Source organism: Saccopteryx bilineata, chromosome 3 (genome assembly GCF_036850765.1).
Source record: "Saccopteryx bilineata isolate mSacBil1 chromosome 3, mSacBil1_pri_phased_curated, whole genome shotgun sequence".
Lineage (NCBI taxonomy): Eukaryota > Metazoa > Chordata > Mammalia > Chiroptera > Emballonuridae > Saccopteryx > Saccopteryx bilineata.
The window spans coordinates 301172533-301198446 of record NC_089492.1 but is presented as its reverse complement, the minus strand read 5'-3'; the positions used below and the strand labels follow the sequence as shown (position 1 = coordinate 301198446).

The 25914-nt window shown below is 43.3% G+C and overlaps 1 protein-coding gene across 1 annotated transcript; it reads right to left on the bottom strand.

Annotated features, from left to right (window-relative positions):
* Positions 1–547: 547 nt before the first annotated feature.
* LOC136331923 (zinc finger protein 420-like) lies at positions 548–24459 on the bottom strand. The gene is given in 5 exon segments (XM_066271089.1): positions 548–8834; positions 11295–11368; positions 14821–14962; positions 21268–21483; positions 24303–24459. Coding segments are annotated over 4 exon segments (2523 nt in total). The 5' UTR covers positions 21283–21483; positions 24303–24459; the 3' UTR covers positions 548–6542.
* Positions 24460–25914: the final 1455 nt, after the last annotated feature.

The window sequence follows — 25914 nt, the reverse complement described above, 5'->3', positions numbered from 1 at the left end:
TCTCCTTCCTCTATTAAGTCGTCTGAGTGTCCTATCCTCCATTGGCTGTGGCTTCCGGAAACAGCATCTGCCTCGGCAGCAGGACCTGTGTGCACTGCGCTGCAAAAATGCTTTTTTGTTGTTTATTTTGTTTTCTGACCAGTGGTGGTTCAGTAAATAAAATTGCGACCTGGAATGCTGAGGTCTCCAATTTGCAACCCTGGGGTTGCTTGGTCAAGGCACATAAAAAAAGGGACTGCTATGAGTTGATGCTTCCTGTTTCTTGCCCCCTTTCTCTCTCTCTCCTCTTTCTAAAATCAATAAATAAAATACTTTTTGAAAAAGTGTCTTGTTGGCTTGACCTTGTTGGTGGCATAGTGAATGAAGTGTTGACCTGGAATGCTGAGGTCACTGGTTCAAAACCCTGGGCTTGCCTGGTCAAGGCACATATGAGAGTAGATGCTCCTTGCTCCTCACCCCTTCTTTCTCTTTCTTTCTCTCTCCCCAATCAAAAAAAAAAAAAAAACCATTAAAAAAGTCTTAAAAGAAAAAGTGCTTTGTTTTTCAATTACTGTTTAATTTCAATATTGTTTGTATTAGTTTCGGGTGTACAACAATCACCATTAAACAACCACATATATACTTTACAAAGTTTTCCTGCTGACACTCCCAATATCCTCTGTACAGAGTTATTACAATGTTTTTTACTGTGTTTCCTGTGCTGTACTTGACATACTTTTGAGTATGTTGTAACTGCCAGGTCCCGGTGTGAATGTGTTTTTTCATTCTTGTGTTTATGAGAAACATGAGCCTGATGTGTCGTAGCAATTTCTTTAATGTTTGGGCATGTATTTGAAAGGCAAACACTCATTTCCTTGTCAATACATTGTAGAATTCCTCTCTTTTTACTTTTAACTGTGTTGAGTGCAGAAAACCCCCACCATACAAATCATCTTAACTTTACACCAAAGGATAGAAGAAACTTGCCTCCAGTCTTTTGGGGGATATTGGGGAGTAGTGTAAACAGTCCAGCACCACAGCTTAACAGCCTTTTGCAACCTAATCAGGCAAGTGAGGTGGGGGGGAAGGTTGGGCAGACTGTCAGCTTACAGCCAATTCCCCACACCTCTGTCCCCCAGAAATCTAAACTCCAAAAACCCTGTTGGTTTTTTGGTCCCCAACAGGCACATATTTCTCTGGAATACTATAGGGTGCACCTGGAAATTTAGGGCACACCAGTGCACCACACTTTGAGAACCAGTCTTAATGTAATTTTAATATGCATCTATTTGATTAGTGACATTGAACCTTTATTAAAAATTATTGAGAGGAGAGAGAGAAAAAGGGGGAAAAAGTGGTAAGAATCAATTCATAGTGGTATGTACCTTGACTGTGCAAGTGTAAGGTTTCAGACCAGTGATATCAGCACTGCAGGCTGACTCTATCCACTGTGCTACCACAGGTAAGGCATTGAGCCTGTTTTTATGTCTCTTAGCAATCCTGTTTGGAAAACTGTTCATTCAGGTCCCTGTCCATTTTTTAATTGGATTGTTTTCTTTTTCATATTGAATCGTTTCAATTCTTTAGGAATTTTGGATATTAACCCTTTAACCAAAAAATAATCAGGTTTATATGGAACTATAAAAAACCCCAAATAATCAAAGCAATCTGAAGGAAAAAAAAATAAAGCTGGAAGCATTACAATACCTAACTTCAAATTATTCTACGGAGCCATGATAATAAAAACAGCATGGTATTGGCAGAAAAACAGACACAAAGACCAATGGAACAGAACAGAGAGCCCAGAAATAACACCACAAATATATGGCCAAATCATCTTTGATAAAGGAGTAAAAAACACACAATGAAGAAAGCCTCTTCACTAAACGGTGCTGGGAAAATTGGAAAGCCACATGCAAAAGAATGAAACCTGACTACAGTTTGTCTCCTTGCACAAAAATTAATTCAAAAGGATCAAAGACCTAAATATAAGATATGAAACAATAAATTACATAAAAAATATAGATACTAAATTCATGGACCTTGGCTGTAGAGAACATTTGATGAATTTGACCCAAAGGCAAGGGAAGTAAAGGCAAAGATAAATGAATGGGACCACATCAGACTAAGAAGCTTCTGCACAGCATAAGAAACTGTCAACAAAACAGCCAACTAAGTGGGAGATGATATTGTCAAACAACAGCTCAGATAAGGGGCAAATATGCAAAATACATAACTCACAAAAATCAGCAACAAACAAGCAAGGAATCCCATAAAAAAAAAATGGGAAGAGCCTGACCAGGCGGTGGTGCCATGGATAGAGCGTTGGACTGGGATGCAAAGAACCCAGGTTCGAGACCCCGAGGTCGCCAGCTTGAGCGTGGGCTCATCTGGTTTGAGCAAGGCTCATCAGCTTGGACCCAAGGTTGCTGGCTTGAGCGGGGGGTTGCTCAGTCTGCTGAAGGCCCACGGTCAAGACACATATGAGAAAGCAATCAATGAACAACAAGGGTGTCGCAACGAAAAGCTGATGTGATTGATGCTTCTCATCTCTCTCCGTTCCTGTCTGTCCATCCCTATCTATCCCTCTCTCTAACTCTGTCTCTGTAAAAAAAAAAAAAAAAGAAAGAAAAAATGGGAAGAGAACATGAACACTTTTCCCAATAAGGAATACAAATGGCCAACAGATATATGAAAAGATGCTCATCTTCACTAGCTATTAGAGAAATGCAAATCAAAACTACAATGAGATACTACCTCACACCTGTTAGATTAGCTATTATCAACAAGACAGGTAATACGTATTGGAGAGGCTGCGGAGAAAAAGGAACCCTCATTCACTGTTGGTGGGAATGTAAAGTAGTACAACCATTATGGAAGAAAGTATGGTGGTTTGTCATAAAATTAAGAATTGAACTACCATATGACCCAGCAATCCCTCTACTGGGTATATATCCCCAAAACTAAAAAAAAATGGTATGTAAAGACACATGCAGCCCCATGTTCATCGCAGCATTGTTCACAGTGGCCAAGACATGGAAACAACTGAAATGCCCATTAGTAGAGGATTGAAAAAATGTGGTACATATATATAATGGAATACTATATCAGCCCTAAGAAATGATGACATAGTATCATTTACAACAGGGGTCCCCAAACTTTTTACACAGGGGGCCAGTTCGCTGTCCCTCAGACCATTGGAGGGCCAGACTATAAAAAAAAACTATGAACAAATCCCGATGCACACTGCACATATCTTATTTTAAAGTAAAAAACAAAACAAAACAAGAACAAAATACAATATTTAAAATAAAGAACAAGTAAGTTTAAATCAACAAACTGACCAGTATTTCAATGGGAACTATGCTCCTCTTACTGACCACCAATGAAAGAGGTGCCCCTTCTGGAAGTGTGGTGGGGCCGGATAAATGGCCTCAGGGGGCCGCATGCGGCCCGCGGGCCGTAGTTTGGGGACCCCTGATTTACAACATGTATGGACCTTGATAACATTATACTGAGTGAAATAAGTAACTCAGAAAAAGCTAAGCACTATATGATTCCATACATAGGTGGGACACAAAATTTGGAATCATGGACATGGATGAGTGGTTACCAGGTGGAGGGGAAGAAAGTGAGGGAAAGGAAAAGGGCTTAAAGAGAAACAAATATAAGGTGACAGGATGATTTGACTTTGGGTGTTGAGTATACAGCACAATCGACTGTCCAAATGATGTAGAGATGTTTTCTCTAAATCTATGTACTCTGGTTGACTAATGTCACCCTGTTAAATTTAATTGTCTAACTAAAAATAAATTATAAAACAAAAACTTTTTTCAGGTATATCCTTGGCAAATATGTTGTGACATTCAGTGAGTTGTCTTTTCCTTTTGTTAGTGGTTTTCTTTCTATGAAAATATTTTAGTTTGATGTTCTATTTCTTTTTGTTTTCCCTTGCCTGAGTACATTAGAAAATCTATTGCTAGAAGCAATGCCAGACTTTACTGCCTGTGTATCATCTCAGGAGATCTGTTTCAACTGTTACATTTAAGTCTTTAAAAAAAAGTTTTTTAAGATTTTATTTATTCACTTTTAAAGAGGGGGGGGGGGAGAGGAAAGCAACAACTCCCATATGTGCCCTGACCAGGCAAGCCTATGGGTTTGAAATGGCGACCTCAACATTCCAGGTCGATGCTTTATGCGACACCACAGGTCAGGCATATTTGTCTTCTATCCATTTTTACTTGGTTCTTCTGTATGCTGTCATCATTGTGTGTATTGTCTACGCATGTTACAAGCCCTACCACACAGTATTACCGTTTTTGCTTTCTATAGTCATACATATTTATTGAAACTTAAGAGGAGAAAATATGCCATTACATTTACTTAAAAATTTTTGTTATTATTATTTTTTTGTGACAGAGTCAGTGAGAGGCATAGATAAGAACAGACAAGAAGGGAGATGAGAAGCATCGGTTCTGCATTGCGGCACCTTAGTTCATTGATTGCTTTCTCATATGTGCCTTGACCCGGGACCACAACAGAGCAAGTGACCCCTTGCTCAAGCCAGTGACCATGGGGTTTTGAATCTGGGCCCTCGTTTCTGGCCAATGATCTGTCCATTGCACTAGTGCCTGATCAGTCCAGCTGACCTTGCTCTTAATCTTTTGAGCCTGCACTCAAGCCAAATGAGGTCATCCCCAGATCAGAGACCTCGAGATTTCAGACCTGACACCTCAACACCCCAGGTTGACACTTCACTGCACCACCACTGGTCAGGCTGTTTTTGTTATATTTTCAATACTTGATTGTGAGTTTCTCTCACCAAGATTTAGGAGTTTTAAGGAAAAAATGTACAAAAATGCAATGTACAAAAAATTATTCACATTGTCATTTTGTCAGGTGTCTACTTAGCTAGTAACTCATCAGTTTTATTATACTTAATGTATGTTGATGCATTATTTCCCAATCCTTCTGAAGATGTGCACAAATTTCTTTATTTCTGTCCTCTTTCTGCTATATTACACCTTCAGGTTACTAATGCACGTTCTGTATTTTTGTGTTATCAAACCATGTAAATCTGTATAAGTGGGCTTGCCCAGGAAAAGAATATGTGAAATTAAAACTCCCTAAATATAGTAAACTAAACTTTTTTCAACTAGTAGAATTTGTGAAGCAGAACATGGTGCAATTTCACAAGAAATCACAAAGGAGATGTAAACATATACACGTATAACTCACAAGTCTTGAAGAAACAGAGCACACCTGAGTCTACTCATAAAGGCCACAGCAAAACACCAGAGCATTTGTCTTTCATAGGGTTAATCAGCAGACTCCTTAAAATCCTTAAGTTTAAATTGTTCAAAATACAGTGGTACCTTCACACTTGAGTTTTAATCATTTCATGACTCAATTTGCTCGTGTCAAATCAAAATTCCCCATTTAAATTAATGGGAATACAATTAATCCGTTCTGGCCCCCCGAAACACATGGATTTTTTGTTTTATATGCTTTTAAATAAGATGTACTTTATAAATAACAAATACATACATACACACATACATACACACATATATATATACACACACACACAATAAGAGAGGATGTAAAGAAATAAACTGGCTTATGAAGTATATTTACCTTCAAGATCAGGCAGATGCTGGCAGGGGAAGGAGACTGGCAGAGGCGGCTTTCCTTTCTCATGTTATCTCAACATAACTTACTCCCTATACACTTAACACAACATTTAATTACAAAAATTAACTTACACACTATGTATGATATGTAACTTTATTGCTAAACTTAATTGCTATTATTTTACTTTGCTTAATCATTTTCTTCACTGACTTTTGGATTTTTTTGTCACACTTTCCTCGCTTTCACTTATAGGCCATCGTTTCAAGCAAAATCTTTCCATGGAAGTTTGTTTCTTCCTCCCTTTTAGAACTTTCGGCGGGCCACCTAGTGGAGGGTGGTTGAAGCTCGTGATTCAAATATCTGCTTGTGACTTAAAGCAAAAAAAATCCCATGAGTGACTGCGCGTCTCTCAAATTGCTTATGATTTAAAGTGCTCATGTGTCAAGGTACCCCTATGAACCAAACCAGAGCCTGACCTGTGCAGCACAGTGGAAAGGGTGTGCACCTGGAGCACTGAGGCCGCTGGTTTGAGGCCCTGACCTTGCCTGGTCAAGACACATATGGGAGTTAGTGCTTCCTGCTCCTCCTCCTTTTCTCTCTCTCTCTCCTCTCTAAAATGAATAAAGTCTAAAGAAATAAATAAACCAAAACAGCAAGGTTTTGGTAAGTTAAGCAGAGACCTTATCTAAGGGACACAGATGACAGATGATGAAAGCGCTGAGGTGTGAGAAATTCTATTGGTCATAGCAGTGTTGAGTAAGGTTTCCATACTGTGTAAAGCTTTCCATGTCTATTATATGTTAGTCTGTCATCCAGTATTATCATATGTTGAATAGTGTGAATGGGCACAAAGACTTTGGAACATGTATTGCATTTACACGGCTTAAGTCTCTGATGCTCCATGAGGCTTGTACAAGTTCAACATTTTGCTAAATTACTGACATTTTATTGTTTCTCTCCATCGTGAATTCTGCAATGTGGAGGAAGTTTTGAGCACAGGTGAAACGTTTTGCCACATACTTTTCATTTGCAAGGTACTTCTCTGTGTTCTCTTGTTCAGAAAGATGAGTGGTCATTAAAGGTTTTGCCACAACCTCCATATTTGTAAGGCTTCTCTTGAGGATGAATTCTCTAATGTTTAGTAAGATTCCGTTCCAAGCAAAGACTTGACCACACTCCCTACAAATGTAAGGTTTCTATCCAGGATGTACTATCTGATGACAAGTAAGGTTTGAGGACTAGCCAAAGGCTTTGTCAAATTCTCTTCATTTGTAAGGCTTCTCTCAAGTATGAAGTTTCTGATGTTGAGTAAGATTTGAGGAACGGGTAAAGGCTTTGCCACATTTTCTACATTGATAAAGTTTCTCTCCAGTATGCACTCTTTGATGTTGAGTAAGAGTCGATGACTTGCTAAAGGCTTTGCCACATTCTCTACATTTGTATGGTTTCTCTCCTGTGTGAATTCTTTGATGGACAGTAAGTTGTGAATTCCACATAAAGGTTTTGCCACATTCTAAACATTTATGAGACCTCTCTCCAGTATGAATTTTCTGATGTTTAATAAGGATTGAAGAACGGCTAAAGGCTTTGCCACATTCTCTACATTTATAGGGCTTCTCACCAGTATGAACTCTCTGATGTTGAGTAACAGTTGAGGACTTGCTAAAGGCTTTGCCACATTCTTTACATTTATAGGGCTTCTCACCGGTATGAACTCTCTGATGTTGAGTAGCAGTTGATGATTTGCTAAAGGCTTTGCCACATTCTCTACATTTGTATGGTTTCTCTCCTGTGTGGCTTCTCTGATGTATAGTAAGCTGTGATTTCCACATAAATGTTTCACCACATTCTAAACATTTATGAGACCATTTTCCAGTATGAAATCTCTGATGTGCAGTAAGGGTCCAAGAACGTTTAAAGGCTTTGCCACATTCACTGCATTTGTAAGGTCTCACTCCAGTATGAATTACCTCATGTGCAGTAAGACCTGAACGCCAGGTAAAGTCTTTGCCACATGCTTCACATTTGTAGGGCTTCTCTCCCATATGAATACTCTGATGTTCAGTAAGTGTTGTTAACTTGTTTAAGCCTTTCCCACATTCTCTATATTTATATGGCTTCTCTCCAGTATGAATTCTCCTGTGGTTACTAAGGCTTGAGGAATAACCAAAGGCTTTACCACATTCTCTACATTTATATGGCTTCTCTCCAGTGTGAATTCTCCTGTGTTTAGTAAGGGCTGAGGAACTGCTAAAGGTTCTGTCACATTCTCTACATTTATAGGGCTTCTCACCAGTATGAACTCTCTCATGTTGGGTAAGGTGTGATGACTTGCTAAAGGCTTTGCCACATTCTCCACATTTAAAGGACTTCTCACCAGTATGAATAATCTGATGTTCAGTAAGTAGTGAAGAACTTCTAAAGGCTTTGCCACATTCTCTGCATTTGTATGGTTTCTCTCCTGTGTGAATTCTCTGATGTATAGTAAGCTGTGAGTTCCGGATAAAGGTTTTGCCACAATCTAAACATTTATGAGACCTCTCCCTAGTATGAACTCTCTGATGTTTAGTACAAATTGACAAACTTCTAAATGCTTTGCCACATTCTCTACATTTATATGGTTTCTCTCCTGTGTGAATTCTTTGATGTATAGTAAGCTCTGAGTTCCACAAAAAGGTTTTGCCACATTCTAAACATTGATGAGACCTTTCTCCACTATGAACTTTCTGATGCTTAGTAAGAGTTGAGGAACAGCTAAAGGCTTTGCCACATTCTCTGCATTTGTAAGGTCTCACTTTGGTGTGAATATTTCTCTCTTGTAAAGTATGACATGAATGCCAATTAAATGTTTTACCAAATTCTTCATGTTGAGAAAGTTTTTCTCCACTGTGAACTTTAAGTCTATTTACATTAAATATTTCACTGAAAGCTCTCTTACATAAATTGTAAGTGTAAGATTCTTCCTCAGTACGAATATTTTCATCTTCAGTATGATTTGAAGATTGCTTAAAAGATTTAATAAATTTACTTTGTTCATTTGTTATCTCCACAACATGACTATCCTGATGAATATTAGAATGTGACATTTGGTCAAACACTTTTCCGTGTTCATAGTGGTTCTCTGGAATTGGAGTATTCCCATTTTGATTACAAATTGACTCTTGTTTAAAGTTTTTCCAATGTTCAATGCATTGATAACTTCCGTCTCCATTATGTATACTCTGGTAATCATCAAAGACAAAAATGTTTTTAGTGAAAGATCTAAATTCATTTAACATCTATACTTATTCCCAAATAACTCCTCTGTGATAAATATTAAACCATTTTGGCTACATAAAATTTGCTCTGAATTTTATGAAAATCATAGACATTGAAATGAAAAAAAAATACTATTTCTTGGTGGAAGAATAAAGATTTCCTTTTAAAGGCTTTCCAAAATTGATCACATAATAATTTTATATATGCATGATAAATCTCAATGTTAGAAATTACTGATTGAAAGTTTAATCTCACAATACAGTTAAAACAAATGAAATGATTATTTACTCCACAGATTACAGAAGTTCCTAGCTTTTCCAGATTTCCTTTTAAAGATTATGGAATAGCAAAAAAATTTTTTTGATCTTCTATTTTTAAATTTATTTATTTTAGTGAGATGATGGGAGGCAGAGAGACAAGAATCCCACATGCACCCTGACCAGTATTCACTGGCAAGCCCAGTAGGGGGTGATGTTTTGTCCATCTGGGACTCTGGCTCCGTTGCTCAGCAACACAGCCATTTTGGATTTATTTTTGTATTTTTCTTAAGTGAGAAGCAGGGAGGCAGAGAGACAGACTCCCGCATGTGCATGACCGGAATCCACCAGGCAAGATCACTAGGGGGCAAAACTCTGCCCACCTGGGGCATTATTCTGTTGCAACCAGAGTGATTTTAGCACCTGAAGCAGAGGCCATGGTGCCATCCTCAGCACCCGGACCAACTTACTCTAGTGGAAAAAAGGGAAAGGGGGAGGGGTGGAGAAGCAGATAAAGCCTTCTACTATGTGCCTTGACCAGGAATCAAATCTGGGACATACATATGCCAGGCCAATGCTCTAGCACTGAGCCAACTGGCCAGGGCTGCAATACAGCCATTTATTTAGTACCTGAGGTAGAGGCCATGGTGCCATCCTCAGTGCCTGAGGCAACTGTTTCTAACCATTCCAGCCATGGCTGTGCAAGGAGAACAGAGAGAGAAATAGAAAGAGGGGAAGAGGCAGAGAAGCAGATGGTCGCTTCTCCTGTGTGCCCTGACCAGGAATCAAACATGGGATATCTACACGTGGGGCCCATGCTCTACCACTGAGCACACCAGCCAAGGCTGAGCTTTCTTTTTAGAAACTAATTGATATGCAATATAACTGACTTAGAGGGAGTTTCCTAAATGTGCAATATTTTTTATTTATTTAGAAAACAAAGATCACAAATAATTATCCTGTCCTAGCCAGATAGCTCAGTTGATTACAGCATCATCTCAAAGCACAGAGGCTGCTGGTTCAATTCCAGGTCAGGACACATACAGGAGTAGCTCAAAGTTCCTGTTTCTCTCCACCTCTTTCTCTTCATCTCTTTGGCTAAAATCAATGCAATAAGTGGATTTTTTTTTCTTTTTTAAGAGAGGCTGGGAGTCACAGGAATATTGAGCTGCTCCTGTATGAGCCTTGACCAGACATTCAAAGAGGCAATGTCTGGGCTCCAGGTGACTCTTCAAAAAACTGACCTATCCAGCTAGGGCTTACTTTACTTTTTTATTTTCAGAGAGATAGAGAGAGGCAGAGAGAGAGGAGGGAGAAGGGAATCAATCATTTGTTGTTCCATCCTGTCGTTCACTCACTAGCTCCTTACCAGTGAAATCCACAACCTTGTTGTTTCAGGGCTTTTTTTTTTTTTGTATTTTTCTGAAGCTGGAAACGGGGAGAGACAGTCAGACAGACTCCCGCGTGCGCCCGACCGGGATCCACCCGGCACGCCCACCAGGGGCGACGCTCTGCCCACCAGGGGGCGATGCTCTGATGCTCTGCCCCTCCGGGGCATCGCTCTGCCGCGACCAGAGCCACTCTAGCGCCTGGGGCAGAGGCCAAGGAGCCATCCCCAGCACCCGGGCCATCTTTGCTCCAGTGGAGCCTTGGCTGCGGGAGGGGAAGAGAGAGACAGAGAGGAAGGAGAGGGGGAGGGGTGGAGAAGCAGATGGGCACTTCCCCTATGTACCCTGGCCGGGAATCGAACCCGGGTCCCCCGCACGCCAGGCCGATGCTCTACCACTGAGCCAACCGGCCAGGGCCTCAGGATGATGCTTTTAACCAACTGAGCTAACAGGCCAGAATGCAATAACCATTTTAAAAATTAATAAGACTTGTCCCACCGAGACCAAACCTCTGTTGGTTTTACTGTCATCCCAGTATGCAGAGGTTGCAGGCTCAATCTCTGATCAGGGCACATAGTGGAAAAGATCAATGTTTCTGTCTGTCACTGTCTCTCTGTCGCTCTCTCCCCATTACTCTCTAAATTAATAAATAACAACAGAAATAATTGCCACCGGTTAGTTGTGTCCATATTAACATCTTTCCTTCTCATCACTCTTCCTAAAATTCCAAGGCTTTCATTAAGTGTGCACTATCAAAACCACACCTTCCATTTCTTACCAGTATTAATTTAGAGAAGAAATCTTCTATTCCTGGCTTTTGTAACAAAGTCTTGTTGTCTTCAGCTGGCACAGCTGAAAGATACAAAATAAATGGACCTACCGGTAATTATTGACAAAAATACATTTTGAGAACTCCAAAGGAAGTTTAAAGCAAGACCAAGAAAGGTAACAATGATGAAAAGTCACATCAGAGAGGAATGAAAACTTGCTTCCATTACTGACAATTATCTGCTGAAACACCCAGGCACACAATGGCGATATGAACTGGCTGCCTCGCTGCTTCCTGAAAGACTATTTCCATTCCGCATGACACAGGCCGCCAAGAGAACAGCAGTACAGGGTGAATGCACTGTAGACTATTTTTAAAAAAGTGAGTAATTGTTCAAACACACAGAGACTGCAGTACTGAAAACAGATATCAAACCCAAAAAAGCATGAGCAGTAGTGATGCACAGATAGACTGTCAACCTGCGTTGCTGAAGTCCCAGGTCTAATCCCCAAGGTATCTGGCCTGACTGTGAGCTCATTTGGCTGCAGTGAAGGCTCTAAAATTGAAGAACAAAGTCACCAGACCAGGTGGTGGTGCAGTGGATAGAGTGTTGGCCTGGCATGCTGAGGACCCAGTTTCAAAGCCCCAACGTTGGTATCTAGAGTGTGGGCACACCAGTTTGACAAACACAGGAGTTATGAGCTTAAGAGTGGGGTTATACACACGACCCCATGGTCGTTGGCATACAGTGGTTTCTGGCTTAACACCGAAGGTTGCTGACTTGAGCAAGGAGTCACTGGCTCAGATGGAGCCCTCTTGTCAAGGCAAATATGAAAACCATTTGGTGAACAACTAAAATGACTCAACTACAAGTTAATGCTTTTCATCTCTCTCTCTTGCTGTATATCACCCTTGGTAAAATAATACTAGAAGGCAGATTATCATCTTAAAAGGAAGAAAAACCCAGCCAGGGCACACAGGAGAAGCGCCCATTTGCTTCTCCACCCCTCCGCCGCGCTTTCCCTCTCTGTCTCTCTCTTCCCCTCCCGCAGCCAAGGCTCCATTGGAGCAAAGATGGCCCGGGCGCTGGGGATGGCTCTGTGGCCTCTGCCCCAGGCGCTAGAGTGGCTCTGGTCGCAACATGGCGACGCCCAGGATGGGCAGAGCATCGCCCCCTGGTGGGCAGAGCGTCGCCCCTGGTGGGCGTGCTGGGTGGATCCCGGTCGGGCGCATGCGGGACTCTGTCTGACTGTCTCTCCCTGTTTCCAGCTTCAGAAAAATAAAAAATAAAAAAAATAAAAAAAAAAAAGGAAGAAAAAATAATCAAGAATGTGAAAATGTGAGAAATAAACGGATGATAAAAAAGAATGAAACCATAGCATTTGCAGAAGCATGGCCATACATAGAAGGTATTGTGCTAAGGGAAATAAGTCTGGCAGAGAAACACATGTACCATCTGATGTCAATTATATGTGAAATCTAAAGAACAATATAAATGAATAAATAACCAGAAATAGACCAACAGGTACAGTGAACAGAGTGATGGCTGACAGAGGACAGGGAGTTGGAAGAATAGGTCAAAATGATGAAGCAGCTTTACCTGTAGCAGTGCAGTGAATAAAACATTGACCTGAAACACTGAAGTTGCTGGTTCAAAACCCTGGGTTTGCCTGGTTAAGGTACATATGGGAGCTGATACTTCCTGCACCTCACCCCTCTTCGCTCCCCACCCAGATGAATAAATAAAATCTTAAAAAAAAAAGAGGAAGCAGCCTGACCAGGTGGTGACACAGGGGATAGAACATTGAATGGGGACAGAGAGGACCCATGTTCTAAACCCCAAGGTCTTCGTCTTGAGTGTGGGCTGCCCAACTTGAGCATGAGTTTGCTGGCTTGAGTATAGGATCATAGACATGACCCCATGGTCTCTAGCTTGAGCCCAAAGATCTCACTCACTCAGCTGTAGCCTCCCCCCACCATCAAACCATATAAATGCAAACAATCAATAAACAAGATGCCACAACAAAGAATTGATGCTTCTTATCTCTCTCCCTTCCTGTCTGTCTCTATCAGTCCCTCTCTCTGTCTCTGCCTCTGTCAAAAATTAAAAGAAAGAAATGATACATCTGAAAACATGACTTCTGTTCCAAGGATTCCTGAAATTTCTGCACCCAATTTTAAGATCTCAACCACTTCCGTCAAAAACTCCAAATGAGGCCCTGGCCGGTTGGCTCAGCGGTAGAGCGTCGGCCTAGCGTGCGGAGGACCCGGGTTCGATTCCCGGCCAGGGCACACAGGAGAAGCGCCCATTTGCTTCTCCACCCCTCCGCCGCGCCTTCCTCTCTGTTTCTCTCTTCCCCTCCCGCAGCCAAGGCTCCATTGGAGCAAAGATAGCCCGGGCACTGGGGATGGCTCTGTGGCCTCTGCCTCAGGCGCTTGAGTGGCTCTGGTCGCAACATGGCGACACCCAGGATGGGCAGAGCATCGCCCCCTGGTGGGCAGAGCTTCGCCCCTGGTGGGCGTGCCGGGTGGATCCCGGTTGGGTGCATGCGGGAGTCTGTCTGACTGTCTCTCCCTGTTTCCAGCTTCAGAAAAAAATGCAAAAAAAAAAAAAAAACTCCAAATGACAAAAACAACCTATCATGTAATTCCTCCGGTATGTGCACATGTTTTCCCAGGTGCCCAAAGGTATAGAAGAGGAGCCAGATCATAGCAGCCCTCAGTCCAAGGGGAGGACTTGGCCCCCACTGCTAATGAGATGAGGAAGATCATTATAGCAAAAGCAGTCCCGAGAGGATGCTGGAACACAGGACATGTTGGAGACAAGCTGTCCCTCAATCAAAGCAACTAGAATTAACCTGGGCTTCTCACAGCCCTTTCCACTGCAGCAGCTTCCCAACCACACTTTAAAGTCTGGCCTCCTCTGTGACCTTTAGATCTTTTACCTGTCTCATCTGCTTCCTCATCCCACCTACCTGGGTGGAAGGATACTGTCATTTCCCTTCCCAGCTCCAATTTCTTTTTTTTTTTTTTAAAGATTTTTATTTATTCATTTTAGAAGGAAGACAGAGAGAGAGAGAGAAGGGGGGAGGAGCAGGAAGCATCAACTCCCATACGTGCCTTGACCAGGCAAGCCCAGGGCCTTGAACCGGCAACCTCAGCATTCCAGGTCGGTGCTCCATCCACTGCGCCACCACAGGTCAGGCTCCCAGCTCCAATTTCTAATTCACTTTGTGCCCAAGTGAGAAGACATGGTACAATATTACAATGTTCTAGAAAATAACTTTCCAAAATACTGTTTTCTGATAGCACCTTAATCATTCTAGACAACATGTAAATTTTCATGTACTGAGTTCTAATCAATGTGCATCATGAAGCCTTTGTTTCTACATCAGCTAACCCCCATGTTTGTTCCCTGATGGCAGAATTCTAAAATCTACCCTGCAAGACAGAAGCTCCCACATGATGTTCCCACTAATGAAAGAAACAAAATGCTGCAGGTAGAGAATAAACTCAGGAAGGAAGTCATCCTCACCCAGGGAGACCAGGTTCCTGTAGTTCTCCAACATCACATCCGTGTACAGTTTCCGCTGAGCTGGGTCCAGGCATTCCCACTCCTCCTTAGAGAAATCCACAGCCACATCCCTGAAGGTCACATCCTTGAAGGTCAATGGTTTCTGGAAGAAAAGACACATTAATGAAGGTCTGCACTCTCAGTTCATAATGTCACCCAACATGAAAACAGGGTTAGAGGATGATTTTGTCCTATGAGAAAATAGTCCAGGACATTAAAAAAAAAAAAGATCATTTTTGCCCAGCAATATATATTTCTTTTGAGTGTGAGAAACAGGGTCACATAAACTAGTTGGAGAGAGACGAGAAGCATCAACTTAAGTTGTGGGACTTTTTGTTGTCCATTTACTGCTTTCTGACATGTGCCTTGACCATGTGGCTCTCACTGAGCCAGTGACCCATTGCTCAAGTCAGCAACCTTTGGACTCATGCCAGCAACCATGGGGTACTCTCTATAACCCCACGCTCAAGCGAAGGACCCCAAGTTGAAGTCAGTGACCTAGGGGCTTTAAATCTGGGTTTTCAGTTTCCCAGGTCAGTGCCTTCCTTATCTACTGTGCCACTACCTGGTCAGGCAGCAATATTCTTTTGCAAAAGACTTTTTGTCATCTTATGTTTTTTTACTCTTTCACACAGTAATGTTCTCTAACATATAAAGCTAAATAACAAGGATTACACATGTCCACAAATGCACTACACAGACTTGACTTTTCAAGAAGATGAAGTTTAAAATTAATTCATCACTTTGACCTGATAGCTCAGCCAGTTAGAGAATTCTCCTGATATACCAACGTGGCAGGTTCGATTCCAGATCAAGGCACACACACAAAAATCAACCAATTAATAAATAAGTGAAACAGCAAGTTCATGGCTTTTTTCTCTCTCTCTCTAAAATTAATCAATAGAATTAAGGCATCAACACAGGCATGTGGATTTGTCAGTGCTGTATTTGTATCACTCATGATCACTTGTGTATATTTGTTGGGTGAAAAAGTCACAGCAAGTTAGAAGTGTACTTGTTCAATTTTATGTCAACAACAGTGAACTGCTATTTTCTGCAAGTGCTGAATCTCACTCAGGAGTTCTGGGATGGGGCCTGTGCTCCCACACATCTAACAAGCTCTCTTTTTACCAATGATGACTATGTCTGTAGTCCATGTGCCACGCTCCTGAATAACAGACAAAGAAAACATAAGCGAAAACGCATACATGACTTTGAGCTAAAATTTTAACAGAATTTCTTGTTCTCAAAGAACAGGACTCATAGCAACCACTAATTTACTACATGTAATCTTAGAATAAGATAATTCTTCCCTTGGTGTGAAACTGCTTTGTGAAACAAGAGTGAAGGGTAGACCTTGAGTTTTATATCAAACGTAATCTATAATTTTTTTTCAAAATGTACAAATACTGGCCAATACTCATAAGAAACTTCATAAACATCTATAGAAGTTTCCATAACTAATAATAACAAAAACATCTTAAGCAAGAAGAAAAAATAGCTTAAATAATGTTAACATTTTATGTACACAGACATACATAGGGGAACTAGGTACAATTTATAAGTGATAGAAAATAAAATGAAATCCAGATATTGTAATTATGTAGTTTTATGAATCAGCTGTGAATAATACTCGTTTTGGGGGTTTTTTTTTGTAACAGAAAGAGACAAAGGGATGGACAGACAGGAAAAGAGAGAGATAAAAAGCATCAATTCTTTGTTGCAGCACCTTCATTGTTCACTGATTGCTTTCTTATATGTGTCTTGACTAGGGGGCTAAAGCAGAGCAAATGATCCCCTTGCTCAAGTTACCGACCTTGGGCTCAAGCCAGCGACTCTGGGCTTCAAGCCAGAGAAGTTTGGATTCAAGCCAGAAACCATGTGGTCATGCCTATGATCCCACGCTCAAGACACCAACTCCATGGTTCAAGCCGGTGACCTTGGGGTTTCAAACCTGGGTCCTCTGTGTCACAGTCCAATGCTCTATCCACTGCAGCACCACCTGGTCAGTAGATACTTGTGTTTTATAAACACAGTAGCAAGAAGAACATTCATAATAATAGAAAAAAATATTTAGAGCAATTATTTTTTCTATAATTTCCTTGTAAAATTTTATACACGTTCTTGGAGAGCTATCTGCTGTAACATTGTAGACAATAACATGAATAAGGAAATTATCTGAAAATGATCACAAAAAAATAGTAATTTTTGCAAATGTCCATCCACATGTATCCGCCATGTTCTATTCTTTAACATTCCCTTTAAATAGGAAGACGTTCTCACCAATCTAGTGAACAAGTCTCTTCTAACTGCTCTTTTCTATTGGAACTTCCTCAGTATTCTGACCTGTAGAAGGTGCATTTCCTTAATCCTGCCCCACAGAGGTGACGCTGCAGCCTCATGAACCTAAAGCCTAGTTTCCCTTCATGTTGATGCTCAAGCCTCTGACCCATCCTCATAAGCAGTGGTCCCCAACCCCCGGGCCGTGGACCATTTGGTACCAGTCCGCAGAGAAAGAATAAATGACTTACATTATTTCTGTTTTATTTATATTTAAGTCTGAACGATGTTTTATTTTTTAAAAATGACCAGTTTCCCTCTGTTACATCCGTCTAAGACTCACTTTTGATGCTTGTCTCGGTCATGTGATACATTTATCTGTTCCACCCTAAAGGCTGGTCTGTGAAAATATTTTCTGACATTAAACCAGTCTGTGGCCCAAAAAAGGTTGTAGACTACTGCTCATAAGGATATTGGGCACAGTTGCCCTCCCAGGTTGATGTCACAAACGGGATATTTCTAGTATTTGAAAGTGATTAGTTGGCCCTGGCCAGTTGGCTCAGCGGTAGAGCATCGGCCTGGCATGCGGGGGACCCGGGTTCGATTCCCGGCCAGGGCACATAGGAGAGGCGCCCATTTGCTTCTCCATCCCCACCCCTCCTTCCTCTCTGACTCTCTCTTCCCCTCCCGCAGCCAAGGCTCCATTGGAGCAAGGATGGCCCGGGCGCTGGGGATGGCTCCTTGGCCTCTGCCCCAGGCGCTAGAGTGGTTCTGGTCGCGGCAGAGTGACGCCCCGGAGGGGCAGAGCATCGCCCCCTGGTGGGCAGAGCATAGCCCCTGGTGGGCGTGCCGGGTGGATCCCGGTCGGGCACATGCGGGAGTCTGTCTATCTCTCCCCGTTTCCAGCTTCAGAAAAATACAAAAAAAAAAAAAGTGATTAGAGAGTAATGCAGCATGAGAGATACCCCTGATCTCTCCTTTTGAAATGTCAACAAATTGAACAATTATAACACAGTGAAGTAACCCCAGCTGGGCTCACAGTGAACATGAAAGAGCCCCACACCAAAAGGACTTAAGGTGTGGTGGGTTGAAAAGGAGGGTGGAGATAAAATACAGTCACAGTCAGCTCTGAAGAGAGAAGCCGGCCTGCTCAAGGTTTTTCTTTTTCTCTGTTGCTCTGTGTGAAGGCAGAAGGGCCAGCTGCCTGGGTTTTATTTCCCATGAAATGGAGTGTGATGCCCAGTGTGCCTGAATCTCCTCCAGATGGGAGAAGCAGAGAGGCAGAGAGGTAGAGGAGGAGGTGCTGAACTAAGGGGTGGGACTGAGCGCAGGGTCCTGGCCAAGGTTCCCGTAGTCTGCCTACAGCCCACTCTCTGTACTGAGACAAAGAATTTGTGACCATCCAGCCTCCCAGATACCAAGTCTTTTACCTCACAGGTAGGAAGAGTGGCAGTGGCAGACCCCACAGCTAGCTCTCCAGAGCCACTCTCTCCCCTGAGAAACAGAGCTACTCTAGATTGGGTCCCCTGGTTTCTTGAGAGGTGGGGAGGAGCGCCCAGAGACCTCAAATCACCATTGCTAGACACTTCAAGCCACAAAATTGTAAAGCCATAGAGCTGAAGACGTAAAACCCTCATTAAAAGCCACACCCACCAACGACTGCAGCCCTGACTACATCGTTAACAGGAAGGTCACAGTGGAGTTCTGCCCAAGAATCTCAGAGCCAAAACTTGCAGAATAGTGATGCAAAAATCTTAAACAAAATACTAGCAACTAGAATACAACAACACACTAAAAAATAATACATCATGATCACGTGGGATTTATTCCAGGAATACAAAAGTAGTTTGATATACATAAGTCATTTAATACTCAATAAAATTATAATAGAAGAAAAGTACCTCAACATAATAAAGGCCATATATGACAAACTATCAGCTACTATACTAAATGGAGAAAAACTGAAAGATTTTCCTCTAAAATCGGGAAAAACACAAGACTATCCAGTCTCTCCACTTTGATTCAACATAGTGCTGGAAGTTTTAGCCAGAGCAATCAGGCAAGAGAATGAAATAAAAGGCATTTATATTGGGAAAGAAGAAGTAACGGCATCACTTTTTGCAGATGATATGATCCCTTATATAGAAAACCTAAGGCCCTGGCCAGTTTGCTTAGTAGTAGAGTGTCTGGCCAATGATTGGATGTCTAGAGTTGAACTCCCTGTCAGGGCATAGAGGAGATGCCCCCATCTGCTTCTCCACCCTTTACCCTTTCACTCGCCCTGCTCTTCCCCTGCTGCAGCCCTGGCTCAATTGGAGTAAGTTGGTACTGAGTGTATTGCCATGCCAGCACATGCTGGGGAGGACCCCTGACCCAATTTAGCTTATAGCTACAGCTAAAGTAGAAAATTCTCATGAGCCTCAGCAAATCTAATCTTGCTAGCAAAGCAGGATGCATTCCTTGTGCGTCATCCCTGCAGATATTGCAGGAAGGTGGTTTATTATCTTAGAACAGTGTGTGCTTGTGTGCTTTTGCAAAGATATTGTACAAATGTGCTGAAAAAATTGTAACCTTGTAGGTTTCACCTATAAATATCCTTCTCCCCTCGAGCTCATCACTGTCCATTGTGAGAGGTGCAGCGGGCAGACCACTGGCCAGTGTATAAAACCCAAATTCATTGCATCAGTTTGGTGGCTCCGGTTTCAATTTGTTGTGGTTGCACCACAAAACTGAGCACTGAGGATGGCTCCATGGCCTACACCTCAGGCACCAGTAAGGGCTTGGTTGCTGACAATAGAGCAATGCCTCAGATGGGCATAGCATCATCCCCTAGTGGGCTTGCTGGGTGGGTCCTGGCTGGGGGCATGCAGGAATATATCTCTGTCTCCCCTCCTCCCACTGAAGAAAAAAGAAAGAAGGAAAACCCCAAAGATTCCACAAAAAAACTATTAGAAACAGTGAACCAATACAGTAAAGTCACAGAATGCAAAATCAACATACAAAAGTCTGTTGCTTTCGCCCTGGCCGGATGGCTCAGTGGTAGGGTGTCGGCCTGGAGTGCAGGAGTCCCGGGTTTGATTCTCGGCCAGGACACACAGGAGAGGCGCCCATCTGCTTCTCCACCCCTCCCCCTCTCTTTCCTCTCTGTCTCTTCCCCTCCCGCAGCCAAGGCTCCATTGGAGCAAAGTTGGCCGGGGCGCTGAGGATGGCTCTGTGGCCTCTGCCTCAGGTGCTAGAATGGCTCTGGTTGTAACAGAGCAATGCCCCAGATGGGCAGAGCATCGCCCCCTGGTGGGCATGCCGGGTGGATCCCGGTCTGGCGCATGCAGGAGTCTGTCTGACTGCCTCCCCGTTTCCAACTTCAGAAAAATACACACACAAAAAAAGTCTGTTGCTTTTATATATTCCAACAATGAGACTCTAGAAAATGAATTTAAAAAATATAACTCTTAGGTTTCATTTCTGTAACCCTGCCAGCATGAGTTTTGTTTCAGGACTTGCGGCAGGTGACCAACCACAAAGGAATGTCCAATGAAGTCATGGACGGTTGAAACTGCTGACGACTGAAAATGCACCGACATTCATAATTGGTGAAAAGCACCCCTGCGCCCAGCGATAGCGGCAGCCAATCAGCAAGTGCCCCACTACCCTTCCTACTTCCCTATCCTTACCCTTAAAAAGTGGCCCTAAAGACTGTAGCCACTGCTGCTCTCCCTTACGAGACAGCCCGGCAGGTTTCTTTTCATTAAAGCCTGTTACACTGGTCTTTTGGACTCCGATTGATTCTATCAATAACTCCCTTTACAGTTGCAACAGCAACAAAAATACCTTGAAAAAAACTTAATAAATGATGTAAAGCATCTATATATTGAAAAATACAAAGCATTATTAAAAGAAATTGAAAAGGACACAATGAAATGGAAAAATATTCCATGTCATGGATTGGAAGAATCAACATAGTTAAAATGGCCATATTACCAAAAGCAATATACAAATTTAATGCAATCCCCATCAAAATGGGGAATGAAATTTCCCTCTCTCTAAAATCAATAAAATGAACATCTGAAAAAATTCACTGAAGTTATGAGGAAAGGCAAACACAGCCTTTGAGCAGGATACACCGCTTACCTGAGAAGCAGCCATTCTGTCCTGGTCCTGCTTCTGCTTGTTTTCTCAGGTGACAGTATGTTGAGGAGTCAAAGTTTGCATTTTGAGAATGTGCCGCCACAGGTGTCCACACAGCCCCTTCACCCACTTCTACCTCACTCACAGACAGAAGGACCTGGAAACACTGAAAAGGCCACAGTCTTCTGTCCTTCCTCACTGAAGCCAGCCAAAGTGCTCCTGCAGGGAGACCACACTGTATTAATTTCCTGTCTTCACCTGTCTGTCGTCCCTCAGACGTCCACACATTCCCACAGCAATGAGAACGGGCGCTGCTCTCCTGAACGCCCAAACCCAACACAACACCCCGTCACCTCCCCTGACCATCCCTGCTCCCCACTCTCACTAATGCATCCCGGGTGCTCTCCTCTTTGGGGCATGTCTGCGCCCCCCACTCACCTTTCCCTGTCTCTCTTCTAAGATTCCAGGGTTTCTCTTTTGCCTCTGAAACCTGTTCCCTGAGCACACTTCTACTTCTGTGACTTTATTTTTTTTCTTTGCGACAGAGAGAGGGATAGATAGGGACAGACAAGCAGGAATGGAGAGAAATGAGAAGCATCAATTCTTCATTGTGGCTCCTTAGTTGTTCATTGTTTTCTCATATGTGCCTTGATGGGGGGATGTATTACAATAGACCAAGTGACCCCTTGCTCAAGCCAGCAACCATGGAGGCATGTCTATGATCCCACGCTTAAGCCTGTGACCCTACACTCAAACTGGCAACATCAGGGTTTAAATCTGGGTTCTCTGTGTCTCATTTTGATGCTTTATCCACTGCACCACCACCTGGTCAGGCTACTTCTCTGACTTCTAAATAAAATTTGTTATAAAAAAGAAAAATTGAAAGCACATGCATGCAGATCCTTCCTATTAATCCTTGGGCTCACCTTGGAATCTCCTGGAGCAGCTCATTAAAAGAATGCTGCCTGACCTGTGGTGGTGCAATGAATATAGTGTCAACCTGGAACACGAGGTCACAGGTTCAAAACCCTAGGCTTGCCTGGGCAAGGCAAATATGGAAGCTAATGCTTCTGGCTCCTCCCTCCCTTTTCTCTCTCTCACTACTCTCTAACTTGAATAAGTAAAGAACTAAACAAAACAACAATGCTGCTCCACCCAGAGAAACTCTCTTTGAAGGGGATGGTGCAGGTGATGTCCTTTCTTAAAAATCAGGCCATCTAATAGATTTTCCCAGAGGGAAATGGTTTAGCTTTAATAAGCATGCAGATCACTTGGGAATGAGGGTTTGACTTTGTTGTGGTTCTGCAGGTCTGCAGTGGGGCCCAGGATGCAGCATCTTTATCTAGGTCCCTGCGGTGCCTGCATTGCTCCCTCAGAGCTGTTTTCAGCAGCACTGGCTGACGGGTATCAGACACAGCACACCTCACACTTATGGATGCTGGGAGGGCTATTTCAACCTTTCAGTCACTAATTCAACAAATTACATGTAAAAAAGAAAAAAATGCTGAACATTAGATGAACTCAAGACACAAGGGTCTGACAGCTAAGATCAGACATCCTTACCAAGTGCACAATGAAATAGCCTAATACACTTTACTAAATACCAATGGCTGTTTCACCATATGATAGACACTAGAAAGGATGAAGGGCTCAGAATTTAAGCAACACAATATATTAAAAAGAAAAATTATATGAAATCTTTTTAATGTATCGATTTTTAGGATCAAAGATATAAAACGTTGAGACTGCCTCATAATTGGCAAAGAATAAGCTCTGCTTATGGCCGTGGCCAGTTTGCTCAGTGGTAGAGTGTCGGCCCGGAGTGTGGAAATCCTGGGTTTGATTCCTGGTAAGGGCACACAGGATAAGCGACCTACTGTTTCTCTACCCCTCCCCCTAACCCTTCTCTCTCTGTTTCTCTTCTCCTCCAGCAGCCATGGCTTTATTGGAACAAGGTGGCCCCAGGCACTGAGGATGGCTCCAATGGCCTCACCTCAGGTGCTAAAATAGCTCGACTGCAGAGCAACAGCCCAAGATGGGCAGAGAATCGCACCTTAGTGGGCTTGCTGGAAGATCACGGTGGGGGTGCATGCAGTAGTGTTTCTCTGCCTCCCTGCTTCTCACTTAAGGGAGGAGAAAAAGAAGAATGATAAGCTCTAGTTATGAGATATTACCAATGTTTATTTTAAAAGTTAATAACTACTGCAAGAAAGCAGATATTCAACAGTCTAAGATTTAGCTCAATAAGTGTTTTGTTTTGTTTTAATGAATTACATGTGAGATGTGAAATAAAAGTGGTAAACCCATTGGGCCAAAAAATAAGAATTCTTTTTTCTTCATTCCCACTTCTGCTCACCAAACCCCCTCCCTGCGCCCTTCTCTCCGGGCCCCTCCCTCTCCTCGGGGTTTCTCTCCTTTCTTCCCCTCGCGCTCCCCTCCCCGGTTATTGTCACTCTCCCCGTCGCGGTCCCGTCCCCCCGCACCCCCACGTTGCCGTCTCTTCATGGCCCCTCACTGACCTCTCCTCCCCCTCCCGTGTCTCTCTCCGTCCCCTGACCCCTCCCAGCCCCGCTCTGCGCGTCCCCGGGTCCCCTTCGCTGTCGCCGCTCCCACACAGCCCTCTCCGCGCGGGGCCGGGGGCTCTTCTAGGGACCCCGCCCCACGGAGAGTGCGCTCTTCCCGCACCCGGGCCTCTTATTCAATGGGGTGGGGTCTCAGGAGGGGGTCCGCAGGTCCCCAGGCCCGGGGGGGGGGCAGTCCGGGCTCTTCGGGGCGGGGGAGGCCGGGCGGGGGAGGGGCGCACACTGTCCGTCTCTAGCGCCCGCGTCCGTCTCCGAGACTTTAAACGGCGCGAGGGGAGGGGGAGCTGCCCCCTCGGGACCGAGGCAGGAAACCCCGCGGAAGGGGGAGTTCCCACGCCCCACGGCGGGGAGACATGGGCGGGGCGCTCTCAGAGTTTCCCTGGAAACCGACGCGGAGCCCCCGCCGGGCAGCGAAGCGGGCAGGCTGGGGGCCTCTCACCGGGACTCCGCACTCACCTCTGGGGGCTCGGGAGCGGGGCTCTCAGCGTCCGCAGCGACCCTCAGGCTCCCCGCGTGCAGGAATGGGTGCGGGGAGGGTCAGGTTCAAACCGGGAAGACCGCTTCCAGGCCTTTCCAACCTTTGCAACTGCAGCAGCTTCCGGGTGTGTAAGAAACTGCGCGTGCACCTCGCCTCAAAAGCCCAGCTGGTTACCACTCCACTGAGCGCTTCCCTCAGTGGGTGGGATGATAACACTGACCAATTAGAGGGGAGACAGTGGAAAAAAATGGGAGGGCCAAACAGCCCTGGTCCTGGGCTCTCTGCCTTTCTCTGGGGCAGAGGCGGATTTAACGGAGGGTGCACCTGGCGAGCACCTGGGCCTTGACTTCTGAAGGGTCCTGCAAAACCCTAACTTTATACTTTTTTCTAGTGACACCACGTTTGGTTTTATATGTGCAATTTTAATGATGTATAAGTTTACAATCGGCGGTAGAACCTGATAGTATGTTTATATTCGCTTAATTTCATTATTTCATTACTATTCTGCATACTATACAACGCTGCATAGGTCCTGCGTGGCTGTGCCTGGGGCATCAACCTACCTTAATCCACCTCTCCCCACGGGTTACAGTTTTTTGTAGGTCTTGGAATTTGACTAAGGTAGTAAAATTTGTAAGATTTTTTCCCTCAAAGTTAATATTATGATGAGTCCCTGGCCAGATTGCTTAGTTTGTTAGTGTCTTCCTGATCCACTAAGGTTTGTGGGTAATGGGATGGAGCACATACAAGAAGCAAGCAATGAATGCCTAAATGCATGAAACAAAAAATTCATGTTTCTCTTTTTTTCGGCCTCGCAGTCCCCACCTAAATATCAATTGATAAAAACAATTTCAAGAATATTATGACACCTCAAGGATAAATGTTGGATTACAACTTTGACACACAGTCATTATAAGATTTTCCTTTTTTTTTTTTTTTTTTTTTTTTAGCAAGAAAGAGAGAGACATACAAACAGGATGGGAAAGAGATGAGAAGCAGCAACTGGTAGTTGTGGCACTTTATTCATTGATTGCTTTCTTATATGTGCCTTGATGGGGGTGGGGGAGAAAAAGGGGGAGAGGGGGGAGGTTCTAGATGAGCCAGTGACCCCTTGCACAAGTCAGCAACCTTGGTCTCAAGCCAATGACCATGGGGTCATGTCTATGAAACCACATTCAAACCAGCAACCCTGCACTCAAGCTGTAGAGAATTTCCAGGTTTTGAACCTGGGTCCTCAGTATCCTAGGTCTATGCTGTACCCACTGGGCCACAGCTTGGTCAGGCTGTAAATTTTTTCTTAGATGGCTTTGGATGAATTGCTCACTGGGTTAGAGAAGTCTCTCAATATGTCAAGGTTGTGAAATTGATCCCTGGTCAAAGCACATGCAAGAATCAACCAATGAATGCATAAATAAGTGGCAAAAGAAGTAGATGTTTCTCTCCCCCCCATTCCTAAACTCAATAAAAACATTTATAAATTGAAATCTCATTTAAAAAAATCTTTTCTTTAAATACATATTGTCTGATTTTTTATTATTATTATTATTATTATTATTATTATTGAGAGGTGGGGAGGCAGAGAGACAGACT